This window comes from Nomascus leucogenys, chromosome 9 (assembly GCF_006542625.1).
Source record: "Nomascus leucogenys isolate Asia chromosome 9, Asia_NLE_v1, whole genome shotgun sequence".
NCBI lineage: Eukaryota > Metazoa > Chordata > Mammalia > Primates > Hylobatidae > Nomascus > Nomascus leucogenys.
In genome coordinates this window covers 84,975,221-85,001,258 of record NC_044389.1, presented here as the reverse complement: position 1 = coordinate 85,001,258, position 26,038 = coordinate 84,975,221, and the positions used below count along the sequence as shown (strand labels likewise).

The following is a 26,038-nucleotide window of genomic DNA, read 5'->3' as shown; positions in this document are numbered from 1 at the left end:
TATTTGCAACTGTCAGCAAAGTCTTAGCTGAGAAAACTGTCCAGTAAATTTCTTCACGTTTGGATCCTTCCCTATCTTCTCTTTGTCTTATAGCCAAAAAGATATCCCTATGGGCTCCTGCCTCTTTAGTTCTCCTAGTATTCCAGGATAATCTTGCCTCACCTTTTACTCTCTCCCTTGCCCTGTTATATTGTATTCCCAATAGCCCATATACATGAGCACATCCTCTTTAGCTATGTTACACAGATCTCACTCTCTAGTTTGAGGCCCAGCTATCTAAATGAACACATCTAAACTAACTTTTGAGTGTCTTACTCTACCAGCGTGGCCTCTTATTGGCCACTAAGAGAGCAGGCCAGGCCAAGGACATTAATTACCAAGCCCTTAGCTTACAGCCTTCTCTAGTGCTTTTGTTTATTCTTCGTGTGTCTATTGAATATCTAATGATGGCTTGGGGATGTCCTTGAGAAACTCATTTTCTTTAGGGGTCCATTTTATCTTCCCATGCTGTAAGTAACTTGATCATAAGAACTAGGACAAAAGGTAGGTGATGCTGTAGGCCCAGGTTTTGATGATACCTGCTGCCCTGGAATGGTTATTTGTTTGGTAAGTAGCACTGAGGCACGATGGAGGATCCAGGCCATACTGAGCTTTTAAGATGAGAGTAGGGTGGGCAAAGGAGGGGAATGAAAGCGTGACCACTAACATTGTGTATTATATATTAGGAGTTTGTATAGGCATCATGTAATTTAATAATCAAGCAAATATTTAGCATTCTTTGGGTGTCTACTAAATGCCTGGTCCTGGGTCATGAACTGCTTTGTAAATCTTATCATTTAATTCTCACATTATCTCCAGACACCCATATCACTCTTTCCATTTTATACATGAGGAAACAGAGTCTCAGAAAAGTTAAATATTTTGCCTAAGGACTCAGGGCAATGATTGGAGTAGGGTTTCTGCTTTTTAAACTGTAATATTCTATCCCTTCACAGTTGCGATAATGGTGTTTGGTTAAATTGTTAACAGTAATTTTCAGCAATTAAGTAAAGTGGGCATCAAAAATTTGGCACATTAAATAAAGACCTCATTAGAATGCTGGAGAAAACCAATGAAGCCAAAAGTTAGTTCTTTGAATAGATCGACAAAATTGGCAAACCTTTAGCTAGACTGGCCCAGAAAAAAGAGAGGACACTTGAATTACTAAATCAGGAATGAAAGAGGAAATATTACTACTCACCTTACCAAAATAAATAAGGTGATAAGAGAATATATACACAATTATATGGCAACAAATCAGATAATTTAGATGAAATGAATGAATTCCTAGAGAAACAACCCATGAAAACTGAATCAAGAAGAAACAGAAAATCTTAATAGCCCTATAACAACTAAGGAGATTGAGTTAGTTAAAAAACAAAAACAAAACAAAACAAAAAACCTTCCCCTAAAGAGAAAAATCCAGGACCAGATGGCTTCACTAGTGAATTCTAAGAATGTTTAAAGAAGAGTTAAAAGAAACCCCTCATTAACTCTCTAAAAAAATTAGTAATAAGAGGAGGAAACACTTAACTCATTCTGTGAAGCCAACATTATCTTGATACCAAAACCAGACAAATATATCTCATGAAAAGCAACCTACAGACTCATATCATTTGTGAATGTAGACAGAAAAAAATCCTCAATAAAATGCTGTCAATCCAAATCCAGCAGCATATACGAAGGATTATATATCATAACTATGTGGGAAATATCCCAGGAATGCAAGATTGATTCGACATATGAAAGTTAATCAGTGTAATAAACCATATTAGTAAAGAAAGAAAAAATACACATGATCGTCTCAATAGATGAAGAAAAAGCATTTGACAAATCTTATACTGTTGAAAAAAAGATTTTAAAACTTACTTCAAAGCTATAGTAATCAGGACAGTGTGGTAATGACAAAAGACAAGGTATATATAATAGATTGATTCAATAAAATTGAGAATCCAGAAACGAATATACATTTATGGTCAACCGATTTTCTTTTTTTAAAAAAATTAATATTTCTTTATTTTAATTGATAAATTAAAAATATATATTTGTGGTATACAACATGATGTTTTAGTATATGTGTACATTATGGAATGGCTAATTCAAGCTATTAAACATATGCATTGCTTCACATACTTATCTTTTTTGTAGTGAGAACACTTAAAATCTACCATTAGCAATTTTCAAATATACAATACATTATTAATTATAGTTACCATGTTGTACAATAGATCTCTTGAACTTATTTCTCCTAGTTGAAATTTTGTATTCGTTGACTAGCATCTCCTTGGTACTTCCTCTTTCCCCCATCCAGCCCTTGGTAACCACCATTCTACTCTCTGCTTCTATGAGTTTAACTTTTTTCAATTCCACGTATATGTGAGATCATGTAGTATTTGTTTTTCTGTGCCTGACTTATTTCACTTAACATAATGTCCTCCAGTTTCTTCCATGTTGTCACAATTGACAGGATTTCCTTTATTTTTAAGGCTGGATCGTATTCTATTGTGTATATATATCACATTTTCTTTATCTACTCATCTGTTGATTTCATATCTTGGCTATTGTAAATAACACTGTAATGAACATGGGAGTGCAGATATCTCCTCAACATACTGATTTCATTTGCTTTGGATAGATACACAGTAGTGGGATTGCTGGATCATATAGTAGTTCTATTTTTAATAGCTTGGGGAGCCTCTATACTGTTTTGCATAATGGCTGTACTAATTTACATTCCAAATGCTAAAAAGAATAAAATGGGAGGAAGAATCATGTTTTCAACAAGTGGTGCTGGAACAATTGGATATCCACATGCAGAAGAATAAATTCAGACCACTACCTCATACCATATACAAAAATTAACTCAAAATGGATCAAAGATCTATATGTAATAGCTAAAACTATAAAACTCTTAGAAGGAAACATAGGTATAAATTTTATGGCTTTTGGTTAGGCAACAGTTTCTTAAATTTGCCATCAAAGAAATTAACCAAAGAAAAAATAGGCAAATTGTACGTCATCAAAAACAGAAAACAAAAAAACCTTTTATATGGCAAAAGACACTATCGAGAAAATGAAAGGATAGTCCCCAGAATGAAAGAAAAAATTTACAAACCATATGTCTGATAGGCATCTAGCATCCAGAATATTTAAAGAACTCTTAGAACTCAATAGTGAAAAAGACAACCCAATTAAAAAATTGGTAAAGGCTTTGAATAAACACTTCTTTAAAGAAAATGACCAGTAAACACATCGAAAGATGCTCAACATCATCCATTATTAGAGAAATGCAAATCAAAACCACAGTGAGATACCAGTTATATCCAGTACAGTATCTACAATTTTTTAAAAAAGGAAAATAATGAGTATTGGCAAGGATGTGGAGAAATTGAAACCCTCGTATGTTGCTGGTGGGAATGTAAAATAGTTCAGCTGCTGTGGTAAACAGTTTGTTAATTTGTTAAAAAGTTAGACATAGAGTTTGCCATATGACCCAGCAATTTTACTCTTAGATATATATACTCAAGAAAATTGAAAGCATATGTTCACGCAAAAACCTGTTCACAGATTCATAGCAGCATTGTTCATAGTAGCCAAAAAGTGGAAATAATCTAATTTTTCAGCTGATGAATAGACAAGCAAAATGTAGCATATCCATACAATAAAATATTATTCGGAAATAAAAAGGAAGCCAGTCACAAAAGCCACATATTTTATCATTCCTTTTATGTGAAATGTCCAGAATAGGCAAATCCCAGAACAGAGGAAGTAGATTAAGTGGTTTCCAGAAGCTGGGGAGAGGGGAGAATGGGGAGTGACTGCTTCCCAGTATGGTGTTTCTTTTTGGGTTGATGAAAATATTCTGGAATTAGATAGTGGAAAGAGTTGTGCAACCTTATGACTGTGCTAAAAACCAATGAATTATAACCTCTAAAATGATGAATTTTATGGTATGTGAATTATATCTTGGTTTTAAAAACAGCCTTATTGAAAGATTCTTAGTGTCGGGATAATTTTAGTAAATAAAGTATATAGATATTGAGGGAACTTAGTCACATGGATACTCAAAGTCCCAGGGGTTGGGGTGTGTTTCTGGAAAATGTAGTCCAGCTACAACTCCGTCACTCTGGAGGAAAGGGATATTGGTTTTGGAAGACAGCTAGCAACCACCAGTGGCAGTGCTGGAATTGGAACTTAGGTCTTCGTATCTTGATCCAATTTCTTTTCGCCATATCATCTGTCTCTCATAGGAGACTCATTTCATAAGTGTAATCAAGCAAGCTGCTGAGAATAGGCATTTTTTTCTTTTTTTTTTGAGACAGAGTCTCGCTCTGTTGCCCAGGCTGGAGTGCAGTGGCTTGATCTCGGCTCACTGCAACCTCTGCCTCCCGAGTTCAAGCCATTCTCCTGCCTCAGCCTCCCGAGTAGCTGGGACTACAGGCACGTGCCACCACATCCGGTTAATTTTTTGTATTTTTAGTAGAGACGGAGTTTCACTGTGTTAGCCAGGATGGTCTCCATCTCCTGACCTCGTGATTCACCCACCCCGGCCTCCCAAAGTGCTGGGATTAGAGGCGTGAGCTATCGCACCCGGCCAAATAGGCATATTTTTAAAACTAAAATACATTTGTCTGCTAACAGTGGACTGAGTAACCTAGAAAATGACTAAGCATTTATCCCTCTTATGTGTAAAGATTGCCCTTTTTAAGAAAGGATGCATGGATGTGTAAATATAGGTACAGTTTTTAAAGGGGAAGGGGAAGTTCTAGAGATTTTCCAGGGAACTAGGATTGTACAACACCCCTTTAAGAAGTTTAGTGGGCAATAGCCTTCTGCATTTTTATGAATAAAGGTGTCTTTCATTAGCTTTGACTGGTACCCACTGGTTTGGATAGATTCAGGCCCATGTTATTAGCATGGTACCATCTGTGTGTGGAGTGTACTGCACTGTGCCAGAGCCTGGAGCACACAAGAGTCTTGGTTATGCTCTTTCATGCTAATTTCCTGTAAGAGAGGCTACTAGATAGATCCACTTTGTGCTCTTTTCATTGCTAGCGAGGGTTAGGAATCCTACTTGCATTTAAAATTTTTTCAAATTTTGAAAATTCTAAGGGACTAATAAGTTTTACCTATTAAACCAGGAAAAAATAAATTATAGTGAGGAGATTAATGTTAGAATGGATATATAAAAATAAATATATCTTGCAGATAATGCTGAAAATTGATATAGTTTAGAGACTGAAAACTCAAATGTTTATAGGGGCCATGGTCATTTTGAGGTGGCACCAATGCTGCTTGCTTTGTGAGATTCTTGCTTTAGAACACTTTTTCCAGCTACTGTTGCTGCAGTACTAGTGGTCTGGTGGCTGAATGAGAAGACATTGCTTTGTCTGCTCATAGCTAAAACCATCTCTTGCCTAAATGGTCTACCTAAATCCATTCTAGCCCCCTTGCAATCCCTTCCTCCTTCAGTAGTCTCAGTCATCTTTTGGAAATGTAAATCTGCTTACATCACCCTTTAGTTTAAAAGCCTTTCGTGACCTCCATTTGCCTTTAGGATGCACACCAACACCTTCAACATGTGGCCTTCGAAGATCTGGCCCCTGCAATTCTCACCAGCTTCTCTTCCATTGCTCCCGGCTTCCTGTGCTCAGGCCTTCTTGGCCTTCCTTCAGTTCTTAGCTGACCTGGCATCCTCCTCCAATGGCATATTGTCCTCTCTGGAAGGTTCTGCCCTCTGTCTTTTTCCCATTCCTCTTCTTTTAGGCCAATCCTCACTCTACAGCTCTGCCCAATTGCCACACCATATGAGCTCGTAACATTGCATACCCCTTCTACTTAGCATTGGTACTGTTTAATGATTACATGTCTTTCTGTGATTCTTTGATGAAGGACTGTCTTCTACACAAGCTGATAAGCTCCATATGGTGGGCTGTATCATTTTTTTCTGGGAGGGGTGCCACCATTCTCAGTAGGTAACATATCCTGCAGGTTCTTATTAAATATTTATTGCCTGACCACAATTTCTTCTTGCTTCCGTTCTGGAATTTTTTTTTTTTTTTTTTGAGACAGAGTCTCGCTCTGTCGCCCAGGCTGGAGTGCAGTGGCGCAATCTCGGCTCACTGCAAGCTCCACCTCCCAGGTTCACGCCATTCTCCTGCCTCAGCCTCTCCGGGTAGCTGGGACCACAGGCGCCCGCCACCACGCCCGGCTAATTTTTTGTAGTTTTAGTAGAGACGGGGTTTCACTGTGGTCTCGATCTCCTGACCTCGTGATCCTCCCGCCTCGGCCTCCCAAAGTGCTGGGATTACAAGCGTGAGCCACCGCGCCTGGCCCCGTTCTGGAATTTGATGGCTGTGACTCGTGTAAGTCATAACCTCATCTATGACTTCCTCACTAGTCAGCCTTCCTCTATCTAAAGGTTCTACCTTTATCTGAGCTTTTTTGCTTTTATGGGAAAGTGTCTCGGCTTAGTCTTTTGGTGGCCATATGCACCATTCTTTTTCTTCCTCTGTGAAAACCCCAGCCCTATTCTAAGGCCTTCTTGTTCTCTGAAATCCTTACTGCTCTGACCATCTTTGGGTTCTCCTCAGTGGCCCATTCATGAGCCCCTCCTCAGCACAACTCCAGGCTAAGAGCATGTGATTCATATGTGCCGGTAACAGCAGCGATAAAAGAGACTGATTTTTCCATGATGGTGTCAGTAATCAAGGATCCTGTGTGAAGTTCTTTAGTGTCTCTTAAACAAGAACTAAATTCATTTGTCTCATTGCTGCAATTTACCATCTGTTCTGCTACAACGAAGGAATTGAATTCATGAGAAATCTTACATTACCAAAAATCATGACATCAAAACAATTGTTTGACTAGAAAAAATAATTAGGGATTGGATAATATCAGACTCATAATAACAATGTTATTTTTCTTATAGAATTTTTTCTAGTAAAAGTTTTTCTTAAAAAATAGCTATGAAGGTATTAGCAAAATTTATTGATGAAAATAATCCAGTTTTGGACTATATATAGCATTTGCTCTGGAATAGTAGTCTTTGTTTTTCTTTATGGCCTACACTGTCATTAGCAGAGAACCTTTTACACCATCCTATTTCCATTGTCACCATAATGAAACACCAAGTCTACCAGACAAACCCACTGTTATAGACAACAGCTTCTCTCATGCTAAGGGGCTAGTTACAGATCTAGTATAATGTATTCCTAATACTAATTAAATTCCCTAATTTATCCAAATTGCTCCAAAAAAAAAACCCAAAACAAAACTAAACTCTGTATTTTTCTCAGATCTAGGCAGTCTACATCAAACAATAACACCTGTGTATGAATGTTTTCCTGAATCAGGTGATGCAGGCCCAGTGTGTCAAAACAGAAACTGAATTCTACCGCCGCAGTCGCAGCGAGATAGTGGATCAGCAAGGGCACACGATGGGGGCACTTTATTGGCAGTTGAATGACATCTGGCAAGCTCCTTCCTGGGCTTCTCTTGGTAAGTGTTTCAGCGTTCTTTGTGTGAGTGAGAGAAAGCAACACTGTGGGCCTGAGAAAGCACAGAGCTGGAGGGGTCAGATTAGCCCAGGCAGAACTATGACCAAAAGAGGTCATTCTTTAAAAAGCCCACCTAGGAACTACAGCCACCCAACTCACCTTAGTAGCCTTTCCATGAGCCTTAGGGTCAACCTAATTATGAGTTCTGTGCTGTGCAAAGTTGCAACAGCAGGCTAAACATGGGATAGATTCCTATACAAAAGTCTCAGCCATGTGTCTTGTTATTACTGCATAGAATTTTGAATTTGTTTAAGAGGACATTCCAGGGCTAAAGAAGCATGAACTTAAGCATCCCTTCTTCTGTGTTGGAGAATTCAATCAGGTAGAAGTTTGGCCCGGTTATATGTTAAAGTTTCCCGTTCTCTGATTCACCTTTAAGGACAAATAAAGATGTCCTTTAAGGACATAATGAAGATGTCTCTTAAGGCCATCTTTATTATACCCTATTTAGCTCTTGAGGAAAAGCTAGCAGAGGCAGAATCCCGAATGGGAAAGGTGACCAGTTGAAACAGTTCAACTAGCAACAGGTGAGATGACTGGCATAGAACCTGCAGTTTGAATTATCCCATCTATTCTGGTACATTAAAAAAAAAATAAGGAATAATAGTGAGTCTTTGCCCTTCACTAGAGGTGACTTGAAACAAAGTTCAGTTAATAATGTAAAGAGTAGTTTGGGGTGAAAAATGAGGCAAGGCCACAAAGTAGAAAGGTTGGGTTAGGTTCTTTTTGTTTTTTTTTTTGAGACAGTCTTGTTCTGTCACCCACGCTAGAGTGCAGGGGTGAGGCTCTTAAACTGGCTGTGAATGCAGATCAAAAGAAATTCATTCCAAACATGTTTTCATTAGTGCCAGATGGATGACTCTTACAGAGAATTGGATTTCTAATCAAGTTTCTCTGACCAAACTCTTTTATCAGCACCAACCAGATAAGAGAGCATTGAATGAGAATCAGGGGTAGAATTGGGGGGAAAATCCTTCTGGGATGCTGGAAAGGTAGACAAAGAGATACTGTTCAGAGACTCTTGGATACTGATCCTGCTTTCTGTCTGTGGATGAGGTTGTGGACTTCTGAAACTGAGTTCGATTTAAGAAATGGGAGAGCCCATTTTTTGTAAATATTCCTTTAAGTGATTCCATGTAGATTATTCCTGAGTTCCTCAGGAAGAGTAGGTCTGTGGGAAAAAAAAAAACACTCAAACTCGAAGTGCTTTTTTGTTTTGTTTTGTTTTTTTATTGAGATGGTCTCACTCTGTTGCTCAGGCTAGAGAGCAGTGGTGCAGTCATGGCTCACTGTAGCCTCCACCCCACAGGCTCAAGCCTTCCTCCCACTTCAACTTCCTGAGTACCTGGGTCTATAGCTGCACACCACCATGCCTGGCTCATTTTTGTATTTTTTTTCTGGAGACAGGGTTTTGCCATGTTGCCCAGGCTGGTCTTGAGCACCTGGTCTGAAGCAGTCCAACCTCCTCAGCTTCCCAAAGTGTTGGGATTACAGGCGTGAGCCACTGCACCTGGCCTAAAAGTGCTTTGTTAATTCCCTCACTCCACAACAACAATCCACACAGAAGACTTCTGTGACCAAATATATGGGAAACTTCCCCCACATACCAAGCAAGCAATCACTTCTGCAGTGGACACAATGCGAGTGCCCTCCAGTTTAAGTCTGACACTATCTACCTGCAGATTGCATCAGATTCCATAGGTTGAGAACTCAGTTCCACAAAGCTGCCTTCCCCCTTTAGACAGCAGTCGCAAGTCTGGGCCTCTAGAACTTCTGACTGACCAGCTTCAAGCTGGGGTTCCCATGACCCCCTCTTTGGGTTTAATTTGCTGGAATGGCTCACAGAACTTAAGGAAACATTCTGACTGGTGTATTACAAAGGATGTTTTAAAAGACACAAATAAACAGCCGTATGAAGAGATATATGGGGTGAAGTCTGGAAGGGTCCTGAGTGCAGGAACTTTATCCCTGTGAGGCTGGGGTGTGCCACCCTCCAGGCTTATGGATGAGTACTTGTTCCTCTTTCTGTCAGCCTTCACGTGGTCAGCTATGTGGAAGTTCTTTGAACTCTGTCCTCTTGGGCATTATAGGGAAACTTCATTGGATAGCCGTGATTGATAACCATGTAGACATGTGATTGGACAAAGTGGGCATGATCTAATACCATTAGACTGAGCAGGGAAACACAGCAAGGCCTGTCCATTCAGCTTCTTGGCTTCTCTGTGAAGCATTTCCTCCTCCAGGGTATGAGGCAGGACACCTTCTGAATGAGTGTCTTATGACCCACAATCAGATTAGAGTCCTGCCTGGGGCTGGTGAAAGGAGGGAAGGAGATCAGAGAGATAGATTCTGTTTTCTGAGGCCTGCTTTTGAGTCCTAAAGCATCTCAACATTATAACAAGAGTCTATAACAAGGGCTATGGTAGTTGTGAGCTAGGAACCTGTATTAGTCTCTTCTCATGCTGCTGATAAAGACATGCCTGAGACTGGTAATTTGTAAAGAAAAAGAGGTTTAATGGACTCACAGTTCTACATGGCTGGGAAGACCTCACTATCATGGCAGAAGACGAAGGAAGAGCAAAGGGACTTCTTACATGGCAGTGGGTAAGAGAGGACTTGTGCAGGGAAACTCCTTTATAAAACCATCAGATCTTGTGAGACTTATTCACTATCACAAGAACAGCATAGGAAAGACCTGCCCCCACGGTTCAGTTACCTCCTACCAGGTCCCTCCTACAACACATGGGAATTGTGGGAGCTACAGTTCAAGATGAGATTTGGGTAGGGACACAGCCAAACCATATCTAACTGTAGAAGAAAATTATATATATTTAATAATATGACAGTAGGAAAACCCAAGTACCAGAGCTTGGCTGTTTTCTAAACCCTGGCAGGATCCTGCCTGCCTGAGGAGGATCACCAGCTCCTTGTACTTATTAGACAAAAAGGTTATCTGGGAGAAGCTGTGACAAGTTTTCTATATCTGCTTCTGCTCCGGGGGCCTCACAGCCCCATGTTGATTGGCTCAATAAATCCACTGCTTATAGTGCGTGCGGTAAGGGAGGTATTTGTTATCCCTTATCACCCGAAGTGGTTATACATTAAAGCAATCAATAGCTACCTAGAATCTGTAAGTTATTATATACAGTCATGCACCGTATAACATTTCAGTCAACAACACAGTTCATATATGATGGTGGTCCCATAAGATTATAATACTGTATGTTCACTGTCCCATTTCTATGATTAGAATTACCTACAGTATTCAGCACAGCAATATGCTGTACAGGTTAGTAGCCTGGAGCAACAGGCTATACCATATAGTCTAGGTGTGTAGTAGGCTATACCATCTTGGTTTGTTTAAGTCCACTCTATGATCACACAATGATGAAATTGCCTAACAGCATGGTTTGTTAATGCCTGCCCTGGTTCGTTAATGCCTGCCCAGATGTTGTGAGGGTGACACGACATAATGTCCAGAGTGCTCAGAGTGCTTCACAAACATGGGTACCCTCCACTGTTGACTCTCCCTCACATGCTCACTCCCTTAGAACCCCGATGAGCCACACACAGCTGGGCCATTGGACAACACCTCTCTGACTACTTGACTTTGCCGTCTCCTGACACTCTTGATTATTTTCAGAGTACGGAGGAAAGTGGAAAATGCTTCATTACTTTGCTCAGAATTTCTTTGCTCCACTGTTGCCAGTAGGCTTTGAGAATGAAAACACGTTCTATATCTATGGTGTGTCAGATCTTCACTCGGATTATTCGATGACACTCACTGTAAGTTACTTGGATGGTTTTCTAAGATCGAAGGAGACTTTTAGATGATTTCTTTAGTTGTTTGGTTACATTCTTTTGGGAAAATAAAAGAGAAATTAATTTAGAGTCAGAATACATATATTCAGGCCACAACCCTGCCATTTATGATGTGACCATAAGCAAAACTCTTCACGTCTTGTTGATTCAATTTCTTCCTCAGTAAAATATACCAGTCTCTCTTCTTACAGGATTTCTATGAGTAGCAAATAAAATAACTAGATGAAAGCAAATCACATATGCTGTAAAGTGCCCCTTAAATGCAAGGTTATTTATAATTATGAGAGGCTGGAAATAGTCCAAACTTTATAAAAAGAAATGGTTAAAAATGGCATGTTATAGTGAAAATCAGTAAAACTATTCAGAATGGGCATGTGGAAAGCAAATTTGTTTTAAAAAACAAATTTAAGTAAAAAGAGAGGCTAGAAACTCAAAGTCTTAGGTGGCTATAGTTTGGAGGACACTAAAAACACTGAAAATAGGTCACATTTACAGAAAAATTACAACGCACCAGGTACTGTGCCTTCCGTGGATTATTTTTTAAGTTCTCACAACAGCCTGTGACATTACTGCTATTATTGTCATTCTACATATGAAGAAATGAAGACTGAGAAGTTAACTTAGTCACGTAGCTAGTATTTTGCAGGACTGGGATTAAAACTCAGGTTTCATAGTCTCTCAACCATTTCTGCTAACCTGACTTTCAGCAATTACTACTATTGTTCCTTAAAAACATAGCAACCAAGAATGCCTGTTTTTATTCTGTTTTATTTCTCCCCAGGTGAGAGTCCATACGTGGAGCTCCCTGGAGCCCATGTGCTCTCGTGTGACTGAACATTTTGTGATGAAAGCAGGAGAGGCTGTCCGCCTTTATGAGGAGCCAGTGTCTGAATTGCTGAGGAGGTGTGGGAATTGCACACGGGAAAGCTGTGTCGTTTCCTTTCACCTTTCAGCTGACCATGAACTCCTGAGCCCAACCAACTACCACTTCCTGTCCTCACTGAAGGAGGCCGTGGGGCTGTGCAAGGCGCAGATCACTGTAAGCACAGGTCATGGCAGAGGGCAGGGGACTGTGGCCTTTTGGGGTTCTCCTGCTCTTGGGCCAGCTCCTTGCATCCTGAGATTTGCATGTGTCCTCCTTGGTGCTGAGTTTACCTGAGGCCTGGAGGAAGATTGGCCTCTTCCCTCTAAAAGCAAACACCAGATGATTTCTATTTCGAATCCAGGATTTGTCAGAGTTGCTGCTGACCACCACTCGTTTGTCCCATCACGCCTCCTTAGTGGGCAGGTGCAGTGATGGGAGAGAAGGCTCGAGGCATCACCACTGCCTGCGTGTCCACTAGGTTCCGGGCTGTGTTCTAGGTGCTTCACTGCATAGTCTCTGAGTTTCACCACAGCTCCAGGCATTATCATCTGCATTTTATAAGTTTGGAAGCCAGTTTAGGAGGTTAAATGATGAGCTCGAGGTCCTGTAGCTGGGAAGCATTGGAGCCCAGCTGACGCAGTCTAATTTTAAGTAGAGTCTATTAATATTCACTCTAGTCTCTTTGATTTATTGCTTCAAAGTAGCTCAATCACCAAATCTTTTTATAATTGCCAAGATATAAAAATGGGATGATCAGGATGTGTTGTTATAAAAATTGTGCAGCTGGAGAATTTGGAATTTGTCTAGTAGGTTGAAAACCTTTCCTTCCTTCTCCCCTACACATAGCAGTTGGAAATATATGTACGTATATATGTTTTTAACTTTGTTATCTTCTGGACACTCAGGAAATATCTTTCTAGAAAGTTACATTCTCTGTTTTTAGAAAATTTTAAATTTATTTTACACTTTTACTTCATAGAAAGGGATTTTCTACATTTAATTTAGAAATAATCATATAAAAACACCTAATTCTTGTGTTTTATTTGAAAGAGGCCTAACGATTGAAAACATACCTTCTTTCTATAGTCACATAATAAAATCCAAGTTATCTGCAACAACTAATAGAGAACAGAAGAAAATGACAGTCTTACATGTATTTTTTTCCAAAAAAGAAAAAAAAACACTGTGTACTGGATGAATTTGCAGTCTCTAAACTTATGATTTTGAAAACAAATTTTTTTTCTTTCCTGAATTGGGCCTTCATTACCTTGAGGTGGGTAATTGGGGTGGGAGAAAAGCAGGGCTCTTTCTTTATTCTGCCTCATTTTGATTTCAGTGAGACTTGTCCTTCTTAAAGAGATAAAATGATAGTAATAATAATGTTGGTTAACATTTAATTCGGGGTTAATATAGACTAAGTATTTGGCTTCTTTTCTCAAGAGAGATGTCAGAAACTTGTTCTCCCCATCTCCCTGAAGCCAGGGTGCAAGCTTGAATCCTAGGCTCTGCCGTCAGACATACAGAGAGGAGATTTCCAATCCAAAGAGGATAACCAGCATAAGCATGGCACCAGCATCTCTTTCAGCCTTGGTCTTGGAGCAGCAGAAGCTGATGCTACCCTGGCAGCTTCCTGGGCATGCTGGCATGAGCCACATGAACCTTGTTCCTGTGGCTGCTTTAGGACCTTCACTGGAACAGCTGGGTGGTGTGATCTGGGAATTTGCCATCCAAATTCAAGCCTGAGTCTCCGATCCTGAAGAGCTACCTGATACACTTTATTAAGCTTCTTTTCTGCTTCTATTAATATAAGTTTCCTTGTGTATAACTCAGAACCCTGAATGATAACATATTACACAAATATGTAAGGCTAAATTATATATAGTGAAAATGGCCCTTTGAAATTATTTATTTCACACATAACATATAATGTAAGACTGAGATGTTGCATGACAAATGCACAGATTAAGAAACCAGGTTGCACTCAGGTCCGTGCTCACACTAAGAGAGGTTTGCAAACCCTCCCACTCTGGGGAGCAGCGCATCCTCACTCTGGGCATATGCTATTCAGCTACTTAAGAGGAATGGAGCCGACATGATTTAAATTGCACTCTCTCTTTTTGCTGCTATTTTGTGGAATTCACACATGTAAAAAAAAATACTAATAATGTGACTTAACTATGCAATAAAAGAGAGAAGCTCTAATGGTAGAGCTGTTGTAAATTTCTGGCAGCGGACTTTCTAGATTGCGGGATCTTTTCAGAAGACTCGAATGTAAGCTCCACAGTTGGGCTCTGTAGCTAGGTCCAGATATATCCTTAGAAAGTCATTAAAACCACCCAGGCTGTATGTAAAAATGTTGCTCTCTTGATGATACTCTGAGAAAAACTGTAAAAGATGTAAAGCTTTGAGCTTCTTGTGAAATATTCTCCTTAATGATTGGAGATGATGTATTTCCTTGATTTGTGATTATAATTTGGTAATGTTCCATAGCCTATAGTCATTTTCCATGTATTGTTATGTGTTTGAAACTGCACTTCAGCAGTTGTAGAACCAAAGTTGTGGGAAATGGGCTCCTTATTAAGCCCACATAAATGTTTAGAGGAACTGTATACAGACTATATAACTCTTCCCTCATCCTTCACTTCATTCATTTTTTTTTTCTTTTTCAGGCCATCATCTCTCAGCAAGGTGACATATTTGTTTTTGACCTGGAGACCTCAGCTGTCGCTCCCTTTGTTTGGTTGGATGTAGGAAGCATCCTAGGGAGATTTAGTGACAATGGTTTCCTCATGACTGAGAAGACACGAACTATATTATTTTACCCTTGGGAGCCCACCAGCAAGAATGAGTTGGAGCAATCTTTTCATGTGACCTCCTTAACAGATATTTACTGAAGGAATCTAGGTTGTATTTTCAGTGCACAATGGGAATAAAGCATTTCTAAAGCACCGAATGGAGAGGAAGGCAACAGAGACAAGGAGAGAAGCCGAGAGACATGTCTGCGTGCTGCCACGCGTCTGAGCGATTGCTCTGTGAAGAGTTGTACACTGAACATTTTCAGGGCAGGCTGTTTACCCAGGCAATGTCCTCAAACAAGCCTGTGCCGGGGTGTCCTGAAATCTGTGCCAGGACTGTGTTTTTAGCCCTTCACCTCTCAGCTTTAGCAGGACATGAACCAGTTATAACAAGATGGCCCTGCAGCTGGTTACAAGAATGTGACATGACGGGATCTATGGAACCAAATGGAAGGTTTTGAGGTGATGTAGGTCTTTCACAGTTAGCTTTGGGGAATACTGAATACTCAAATAAAGTGCTTTGTTATTATTTCAGAGGGAATGGCGATTGAAATGTTACAACAGAGATTTCTTAGTGGTAGCTATTTGGGTAAAGGTATATGAGTATTTTTCTGTACGTGTGAAATTATATAAAAATAAAAGTTACATAAATTACATTGACAACTTGATATTTCATCTGTGGCTTATTTAACCATTCTGTAAATATTCAATTTTGCCCAATACTGTGCTGGGCCCTAATTTCCTTTTAGTTCTCATTATTATTCTGCTTGGTAAACTGGGAGAGTTTGAAGACTCTAAACTAAGACATATGAAAGGTTTTCTCTGGAAACAGTCATGTAATTGGTTATAGAATGGACCAGCAAAGAGTGTTTGGCTTTAAAACTAAGGTATTATTAGTGATTTTGGTTTTAAAAATGAGAAGCATTATGTTCAGTGACTCTAAAAGTAACTACGGACAATCCAGTCTTCTTCAGTATCTAAGAGTATCCTCATTTTATATGTACACACACACACACACACACACACACACACACACACACACACACACAGCTTTATCAAGGGGGTAAGGGGACTTAGGGCTGGGACTCCGTAGAGTCTTACTTGATAAATATTATATCATGTTCTTATGACTATTGTAAATCCTGTTTTAGCAAAGCATTGCTGCGAGGCAGGGAGGACTGCTCTTCTTGACACCTGTGCTTGTTCTGCCAGGGCCCTGAGAAGGGGCTTTCAAGCTGATGGGCCAGAGTTTACTTTGTAGTTTGCCCTTACTAGTTCTATAACCTTAAACAAGTTATTTAACTTCCTGTGCTCAGTTTTCTTGTGGCTAAATGGGAGTGGTAACACCCACCTTGTAAGTTTGTTTTGAAGAATAAATAAAATAATTTAGCTCAAGGGCTGGGCCCCAGATTGGCACATAGTGACGCTCTGTAATGGAAGCATCATCCTGGGACTGAGCTTGGTGTCCTGGAGGGGGTGAGGCTTCCAGCCACAGTCTCTAGATTCAAATCCAGGTACTGAAGCTTCTGACTGTGTGTCCTTGGGCAACAATTCAACTTTTGAACTGTAGTTTTCACCTCTGTAAAATGGAGCTAATGATCCCTCACCTTCAAAGGTAGTTGTGAGGACTTAACAAATAGGGTCTGGAACAATTTAAAATGCTAAGTAAATGGTGATTGTACTTTTTAACATCACATTCATTATCACCCAGTTAGTACAGAAAGCAATAGTAAAAATGAAGTGAAGAGAGGCAAATGGTAAGTAAGTTCTTCCAGCAAATTCTTTCTGAAAATAATACCAGAAAAGAATAATTTGTAAGGGAAGAATAAATTAAAGGACATAAATATATGCTGACAACAACTTCTAAAAGAAAAGAAATGTGCCATATACATATTATTCCTATTAAGGAATAATAATAGCCAAAACATTCTTCCACAGTTCATGTGTGGCAGCACAGTTAGTCATTTTTACTGTTTTCATAGATTTATCTTGCCATGCAGGAATACAGTCTGATGCACTTACTCTTGACTTTGAGTTTTTGATAGGGTTTTTCTGTTAGTGGTGGTTTTTGTCCATTCTTGCGTTGCTGTACCTTAGACTGGGTAATTTATAAGGAAAAGAGGTTTAATTGGCTCACAGTTCTGCAGGTTGTGCAGGAAGCATCGCAACAGGCATCTGTTTGGCTTCTCATGAAGCCTTAGAAAGTTTACAATCAGGGCAGAAGGCGAAGCAGGGACAAGCATGTCATATGGCGAAAGCAGGAGCAAGCAAAAGAGAGTGGGTGGGAAGTGCCACATACTTTTAAACCACCAGATCACCTGTGAACTCAGAGCAAGAGCTCATTTATCACCAAGGGGATCCGTGCCTATGATCCAGACACCTTCCACCAGGCCCCGCTTTCAACATTGGAGATTATGTTTCAACATGACATTTGGATGGGGACATATATCTAAACCATATCCTTAGTTGTGTGAACAATAGGATAAAAAGACCAGAACCAGGTCCTACTGTCATATGCTCTGGCAAAGCACATTCCAGAGAGAGTGGGATGAAGAGAGGTCAGTTCTCAGGATTATATCTTCCCATTTCGGAACAGAGAGAACAATAAAAATCATAATTTTCTCATTCACATTCACGATAACTCTTCTTATTCTCTCTTTTTTTCCTTCACTTTTTTTTTTGTTTTTCTTTTTTTAATTTATTTTTTATTATTATACTTTAGGTTTTAGGGTACATGTGCACAATGTGCAGGTTTGTTACATATGTATCCATGTGCCATGTTGATTTCCTGCACCCATTAACTCGTCATTTAGCATTAGGTATATCTCCTAATGCTGTCCCTCCCCCCCTCCCCCAACCCCACAACAGTCCCCGGAGTGTGATGTTCCCCTTCCTGTGTCCATGAGTTCTCATTGTTCAATTCCCACCTATGAGTGAGAACATGCGGTGTTTGGTTTTTTGTCCTTGCGATAGTTTACTGAGAGTGATGTTTTCCAGTTTCATCCATGTCCCTACAAAGGACATGAACTCATCATTTTTTATGGCTGCATAGTATTCCATGCTGTATATGTGCTTACTTCACTTTTCATTGTGAGACATTTTCACACCATGAGAAGTCACTTGGAAAATAAATAGAAAGATTTTGTTCTCTGTTGGAATGAAGGTGAACTGGAGTGCAGGAGAAATAAAGATATGTTTCCCTAACATTCCTAAAGTGACAAAGGCCTGAGATAGAAAGAATATTCTCTTGGGCTACCTCTGGCTCTCAGATATGAAACTTATTCCCCAGCTTGGTAAGATTTAGGGAGAAAAGCAGGTAGGCATTGTCTGTGTGGGAAATTCAAAGCATTTGAAAACATCCCCAGCGTCTGCCTTGACTGAATGCAATCTTATTAATTCAATAAGCACATGGAATTAAAAGGGTTATGCAGAAAAGACAGTAATATTTTCAAGTGAATGGGAGAATTGTTGTTTTCTAATTGATTTATCAGAGGCGTGAACCAGAGTAGCATACAAAACCTTAAAATCACTGGCAAAACTGGTGTTGTCTTAAGACATGTTTATATTCTGCCCCTAGACATTGTTTAACTTAAGGATTTATTCATTCATTTATCAAGCATGTGTTGCAGATCACTGTGGGCAGTGTCCTTGTCACTGGGGTATGGCAATGAAAAAGGCAGACAAGTCCTAGTTCTCATGGATCATTAAGCCAGCGAACGAGGCAATTCCAGCTGGTGATAAGTCCTTAAGGTTCATGTGATGGCGACAGGGGAGCAACATTAGATAAGGCACCATCTTGTTCAATACTTTAGGGAAGGTTTTTGGAAAGTATATGGTAAAAAAGCAAGTGAAAAAATTTCAGTTGAGAAATGAGTCTTTAAAGACCTTCATTGTAATTAATACATAAGGAAAGGAAAGCACAAAATCAGCTGGTTATGTAGTTGGGGCTCTGAGCCTGTGATCTACAAGCTGTGGGTGAACTAACCTGTCAGGACATCTTTAAGTCCTTGTATGGGGCCAGTGAATGAGCTTAGCAAAGATAAGAGCAATGCATCACTGTTTCATGTTTTATAAATATCTCTCCTTATTTCTGTAGACACGGGTTACTGAATCTTGCCGTGAAAGAAAAGTTTGCTTAACCCCTTAGGTTGGTCTCTGTCTTTAAACAAGATTTATTGAGCTCCCCTGCGTGCCACATCATGCTATGCAGTGATCAAGTACACATGATTATAGTAACACCTAAGTTACCTACAACTCTCAGGAAATGAGACATTCTGGCTCACGAACATTTCTGTTTGAGAACTAGCACTCATCCCTGCCTCATAATTTAGGTGGGAACAACCCTCTTGTTCTGATTCTGTTCCTGTTACTTTTTGTTGGTTTTGTAAAATTTACTGGTCCACTGCCAGTAGTTGGAGCAGACACTGTTGGCTGGCCACCTCACAGCCAGATCGTCCTCCTCTCTGCTAACAGAGGTGGCCGTGTCCAGCCTCAGAGACTGAATCATAATTTGTTATTCTAATCCTAGTCTCCATTGCCAGTGATTGATGTAGGGTTAGGCCCATGACACATTTCAAGAATGAATCATAAGTTGATGTCTAATGTGGGGTTTCTGGGGGAAGGTTTCCATGCCTGATAAGAGATAGACCTGAGGCAAAACCCTCTGCTGTTGGGTAAAATTGAGAAGCTATTTGAGGGCCTGACACCTGGAGCTGCTGCAGCCTTTTCTTGGTGATCTTAAAAAAGCATTTTTGACAGGGGGTGTCAGAGATGTTTAGCTGCTAAATTAACCCTGCAACCATCTAACATTGGTCTTATTACAATGTGGCAAAAAATAAAGGCTTAATTGTTTAATCTTGTAGTCAGGTGTTCTGATTTTACAACCCAAAGCATCCTAATTGATACAGCAGTTAAAGGTGTGGGCATTGAAATCAGACTTACTTGTGTTTCAGTCCCAGATCTACCAGTAGCAGGCTGTTCTTCATTGGATACAGGCTACTGAGTCTTTCTGTGCCTTAGTTTCTTTAAACATGGGAATAATAACAGGATCTGCTTCATAGGTTAATTGTGAGGTATAAAGGAGATAATGCATAGATTATTGATAGCACATGATAACTATCCACCAAATGTGAGCTATTACAATCATCATTGCCTCTGTGTGAAGCCATCAGAACAAACCTGGGGAGGTGGGCAGAACTGAACGTGTGCAGGCATTGGGTGGTGGCTGTGAACAGCATCAACCAGGGGAGCTGGGGGTGTTGGGGGCAGCAGTGAGCCTGGGAGAGGAGCAGGTAGGACCTGGATACCCCCACACCCTGCCTTGTCATCCTGAAGATTTAGGTCATATTTGGCCAGCAGGTCATGGTCTAGACTGTGTTTTAAAAAGTTGAATTACATGCTAACATTTAAAAAGGGAAAGATTCCATGTAAAATATAGATGTATCTATCTCTGATCTTCTTGTAATGGTATTTTTTAAAGCCCTTATATGTTTAACCCACTTATAGTCAGGCATTCTCATTTTACAATTAAAAGCATCCTCGTGGATAAAGGCGTGGGTCTTTGAGGTCAAACATATCTGGGCCTTGGAGAGAGCAGTGTGGGCACCTGGGTGTCCTATTAGCTGGGGGGATTCGTCACCTACTTCCTTGTGCTGGGATGCTGCAGTGGCAGTGGTGCCTTTAGTGAGGAAGGCTGTTGGGGCTGTAGTTTGCCAAAGTGGGCTGGGAGCGGTGGCTCACGCCTGTAATCCCTGCACTTTGGGAGGCTGAGGCGGGTGGATCATCAGGTCAGGAGAACAAGACCATCCTGACTAACAGGGTGAAACCCCGTCTCGACTAAAAATACAAAAAAATCAGATGGGCGTTGTGGTGGGCACCTGTAGTCCCAGCTACTCGGGAGGCTGAGGCAGGAGAATGGCCTGAACCTGGGAGGCAGAGCTTGCAGTGAGCCGAGATCGCGCCACTGCACTCTAGCCTGGGCTACAAAGCGTGACTCCGTCTCAAAAAAAAAAAAAAAAAAAAAAAATTGCCAAAGTGGGTGAAGGAAGGACCCCTGCTCTTTTACAATGAGCTCTCAAGCCAAATTGGGTGACTGGCATGCTTCCCTACCCATATTTTTGGTATTGGAATGAAAAGATTTTTAACTAGTCAACTACAAACATGAATGAGATTTTGCCTTGTCAAAGACCCAAATTGTGTGAGCATGCACGTGCGTGTGTAAGTGTGAAGGCTGCATGTGGTGCGAGGGCTATGGGCTCATGCTCTGATACGGAACCTCCCAGTACTGGCCTTGGACCAATCACTTAACCTCTAAGCCTCAGTTTCCTTATCTTGAAGTTGAGATTAGTGGTAATAACTATCTCACAGTGTTCCTGTGAAGATTAAATAAAATAAAGATGTAAATGTAGTAAATGCAATAAATGCTGGTTTATCAATGTCATTCCTCAAAGGATAAGGCTGGTGGTGGCTGAAATGTTCAGGCGTAAGAATCTTTCATTCCGCTTGCCAAAAGGAAAGAGCAACTTAAGCCTTCTGTACTAAGGGAAAATAATCATCAGGGTTCATGACCTGAGTTGAAGGAGAAAAATCCAGGCAGAAAGCTGAAGAAATTTCAAATTCCTTTTTTTTGGTGAGGTTTTTCCAATTTTACAGAAGCAATAAAATAAAAAATAATAAAATAAAATAAAATAAAATTGAGTAGCAATAGGCAAGCTAGCTGTTGGATGATTGTGCAAAGTTCTACTTCTTCCAGCAGAGGCCTCTTGTGCTCCGGAAATGAGGCTGGTGGTGGGTGGAAGGGACTGCCCTGGGCCAGGGTGCTGGCTTCCTGGAGGCTTCCCCAGAGTACAGGGCGTCTGCTGCCTTCAGCGAGGGGAGGGGAGCCTAAGGAAACACTTGCAGGGCTGCTCCCCAAACCCTTCACCTTCTGGGCTTCAGGGAGCTGGATGCCAGTGCCCCAGAGGAATGCATGAATGTGAAACTACCTTAAAGAAGGAAATAAAGAGAAAGAAAAGAAGGGAGGGATGAAGGGGGAAAGAGGTGGGAGAAAGAGAAAAAGAAAGAGAAAGAGAAGAGTTGAGAGAAAGAGACTAGGAGAGAAAGAGAAAGGAAAAAGGAAGGGAGAGCAGAAGAATGAGAGAGAAAAGGAAAGAAATGGTGAGAGAGAAAGAGAAAGGAAGAGAGAGAGAGAGAAAAGAGAGAAAGAGAAAGCGGGGGAGATAAAGTGGAAGGGAGAGAAAGGAAGACAGAATGAGAAAAGGAGAGAAAGGAAAGGAGAGAGAAGAGATAGAGAGGGAGAAAGGGAGAAATAGGAAGGATGGAGGTGAGGAGGAAGGGAGGAAGGAGAAAGAAGGAACCCAAAGGGCAGCTCTGTTTGCTGAGCTCTGGTTTCTTCCCTGGCTCCAGGGCTAATACAGGCTGAGCACCAGCATAGCTGGATCACAAGGTTCAGATCCATAGAGCAAATTTGTCCACTTTCTGCCTGCCTTTAGGTTACAGACAGGTCCCAGACTTAACAATGGTTCAACTTACGATTTCATGACTTTTTGACTTTATGAGGGATTTATCGAGGTATTAAGTGCACTTTTGACTTATAATGGGTGTATCAGGACATAACCCCATTGTTAAGTGGAGGAGCATGTGTATTTCATTTCCATCCACTGTTGCTACCTTGGCAAAAGGGTGGCATATAAATGCTTTTTAATTCAAATTTACTTACTATGGATCTATGAAAACTTGGCACCAAGCCTCCTGAATAGATGATTGACAGAAGAGAAGTCAGATGAGCTATTTAAAGGCTCAGTAACAAAACAATCAGGAAAGGACCAAAACTGTGAGCTATGGGCATGATTTGGGGAAAGGAATTACATTCCGCTGGTGGAGGGACCAAAATGGTCCTTGGCCCATACACTGTGTGCATATGTTGCTCATCATTCAAGATGTGCTTTTGGCTAGGCAGTAAAGGAAGGCAGGGCCAAATGGTGGCTTTGACCTTCCCAGATCAAAACTGGGATGGAGAAGAATGCTAAGGACTGCTTGCATCAATCAGGCCTGAGAGGTTCGCTCATCCGTGAGCATATATGCACTTCCTGAGCATATACGGTCTTCATCTACTGGGGAGGTAAAATTCCCCCTGCTACTGTGGTCGCAGGCAGCAGTGGTGAAGGGGCAGGGGCTTCAGGACCTAAAAGAAGAGAACAAGAATGTTGCTTTTTGGCAGCCCTGCTCCTGTAGCAGGACCTCTCTGTGGGATTATGATGGGTCTTTACGGGGATGTCATTTCTGGTCTCTTTGGCCTCCCTGGGCCAGGCTTTGCTTCAGCTTGGAGGCAGGATTCTGTATTAACGTGAGTGGCCCATGGATAGCTTTTTGGGGGTCCTGGCTTGAATTGTTGAGGGAAGGTGAAGGGACACAAAGAAATGGCAGAAAGAGGCAAATGGTGGAGAAAAAAAGCTTCTGACGGCCCCAAAGCAAAAGGAGTGGGGCTGGAAAGAGTAGGTAGAAGGAAGAAAATCAGCATAGACTCAAGGCGTCTTCCTGGGCCTGTTCTTGGGGACTGGTGCCAAGCATCATGTGTGCTGCAGCTGAGTTCATTTGTTGAGGGAATGCTGACTTCCTGCTGTTTGGCCACCCTCAGATAATACTTCAGGGCCCCATTTGGCAAGCTTCTTCCCTCTCCTGGGTATGACCCACTCCTTCGAAGCAGTTGTGTGTTCCGTGACACACTGCTGCAGTGTGAAGCCAAGGAGCACGGTATGAGGATTGAAGACTGAGTCCCGGCCCAGCCCTTGCTCTTCACATTAGACCAGGGGCCTTCTAGCACATCAGCAACTCTGTCTTGTGGAGAACGGCAGAAATTAAAACCCCTCCCTGTTCACCTCTCAGGCTGCTATGACAGTCAGTACTTGAAAATATTTTCTAAATGAAAACATTCACATTTAAAGTTTTTTATTTTTGCGAATTTTTTTTCAAAATTACAGAAAAAAATTATTTCAAAAGTGTAAGGGAACATTTGCATTTGAATAAGGTGATAAAAAGGGATGCTGAAAATGAAAAAAAAGAAAACCCACGACATGAAGTTTTTCATTCAATTTTTTAAAGCCAAAAAATAAGTTGTGCATTATTGCTTTAGGAAAAGGAAAAAGGAACTGCGAAACAGTTTTGAAATGAAGAAAATATCGATAGCTTTTCACCAGGGAACAGACCTAATAACCTGGTTGTCTACTATTGGGCATCGACTTACAGCCTTCCCTGATCTGATGTACCCCCAACATAGTCCTCAGGGTTCCATCTCACTATCTTCATCACCAGCTCTGCTTCCTGGATCCCAAGAAGGAATCCCGGGAGAAAGGGTTTTGAGAATTTCTGTTTCATCTGCTATCCTTCTGGCCTGAAGAGAATATTATTTCCACAAGAACCAATTTCTGCTCCTTTCCAATTTATCTGAGAAAATGGGAGCCAAGGTCTTTCCAGCTCTCTGCAGATCACAACCAAGATAAACTTGCTTGTCCCTTTCTTTTGGGTAGGATCTTAAAGGGCCAGGGCCTTTTGAAGAACGCTAACTGTGGTGTCTACAAGCCCAGGACTTCTTGTGCAGCGTTTAAGGAACTATGGAGCATAGAGGTTGGAGAGCAGAGATCTCTGTGAATCAGTGCTAGGGCAAAAAGATGTAGCTGCTGTTAAGTCTTCCCCAGCCTACCTGCCCTCGTATCCTTGATCATCTCTGAGGATTTCCTTAAGAAAAACTGTGACTTTGTGCTTACAATGCAATCTTCATGCTTAATCCTAGGAAATGATTTTGCCTTTAGTGATGGCCATTTACCATGATTGCAGGTGACTTTCAGAGTGAATATCTGCATACAAGTTGGAACTAGAAAGAACCTTATGGCTCAGCCTCCCTCAGCGAAGGGATTATTATGACCTGTGCCAAAGTGTGACCTGTTCCAAAATCAACAGCTCTCTTACTACTGAGAACAGAAGTAGACCACCCTCCTATCTTCACTGCTCTTAGTGTGACCAAGGGGCAGAAGTTTTTCTCCAGCACAACATGAGAGGAGGTGACACATTCAAAACTCCCTCACATACTTCTCTCAACATTTTTCTCCTGGCTGACTGGGGCCATCACCCCTAGCAAGACCTTAGGAGCCAAGTGTTGGAGGAAGAATGACTGTCAGCCTGGATCCCTGCGTGGCTAAGTGGAAGAGAGACACTACTCACCCCTGACCCTGCTGCAGTGTTGTTACTGGAGTCAAGTGATCCTGCAGTCATGCCTCTCATGTGTCTCAGTTTCCCCATGACCACCCATTGTAGTGCCTGGCAAGCAACAGATGCCCAAGAAATCTTGATTGAATACATATCTTTATTCTTTGAAGACTCTTGTGATAGTTCAGTGAAAGAATCACTTTGGAAAGAGATACCAATGTGGAAAAGCTAGTTGACAGAAGTAAGATGATGCTATCTCAGCACCTTCCTCCCTTTCATCTTAAGAAGCTTGAACAACTTGTGGAACTATTCATTTGTCCAGGGTGACAGAAAAAGGCTATCATGGACATAATGAAATCCATAGTAATTGAAGGAGATCCATTTAATTTCAAGCCTCTCCTCAGTGTCTCCCCCAATTCCAAAACCAAATGACAAACCTGGAAAACCAATGGGCAGGAACTTGTAGTCTCAAGGATTAGTATTTACATGAAGCAGCCAGCCACAGTGAGGCCAATGGAGAAGAGACACTCTCACTTTGTAGGCATTCAGAAAAAGATAAAGACTTGGATAGTTTAGGAAGATGATCTTTAAGATCTTATCCAACCCCAAGTTCTGTGATCTTCAAGAAAATAAACAGAATTTTAGTTTCATCCTCTTTTGACTCCTGTGCCTCCCATGTCCATTCCCTGGGGAAGCACAAGTCAGAAACAGAATTTCCCCCAAAAGCACAAAATGGAAGGCCGAAAGAAATGCAATAA

At 40.9% G+C, this 26,038-nt stretch overlaps 1 protein-coding gene across 2 annotated transcripts in view; it reads left to right on the top strand.

The window, feature by feature from the left end:
- MANBA (mannosidase beta) overlaps positions 1-15,748 on the top strand; it is a 114,308-nt gene extending 98,560 nt beyond the window's left edge. For both annotated transcript variants that reach the window (XM_003257477.3, XM_030819174.1), the window contains 4 exons: positions 7,395-7,539; positions 11,242-11,384; positions 12,202-12,459; positions 14,955-15,748. In XM_003257477.3, the coding sequence (XP_003257525.1) occupies positions 7,395-7,539; positions 11,242-11,384; positions 12,202-12,459; positions 14,955-15,179 (771 nt within the window). In that variant the 3' untranslated portion in view covers positions 15,180-15,748. The remainder of the gene's footprint in view (positions 1-7,394; positions 7,540-11,241; positions 11,385-12,201; positions 12,460-14,954) is intronic.
- The last annotated feature ends 10,290 nt before the right edge of the window (positions 15,749-26,038 follow it).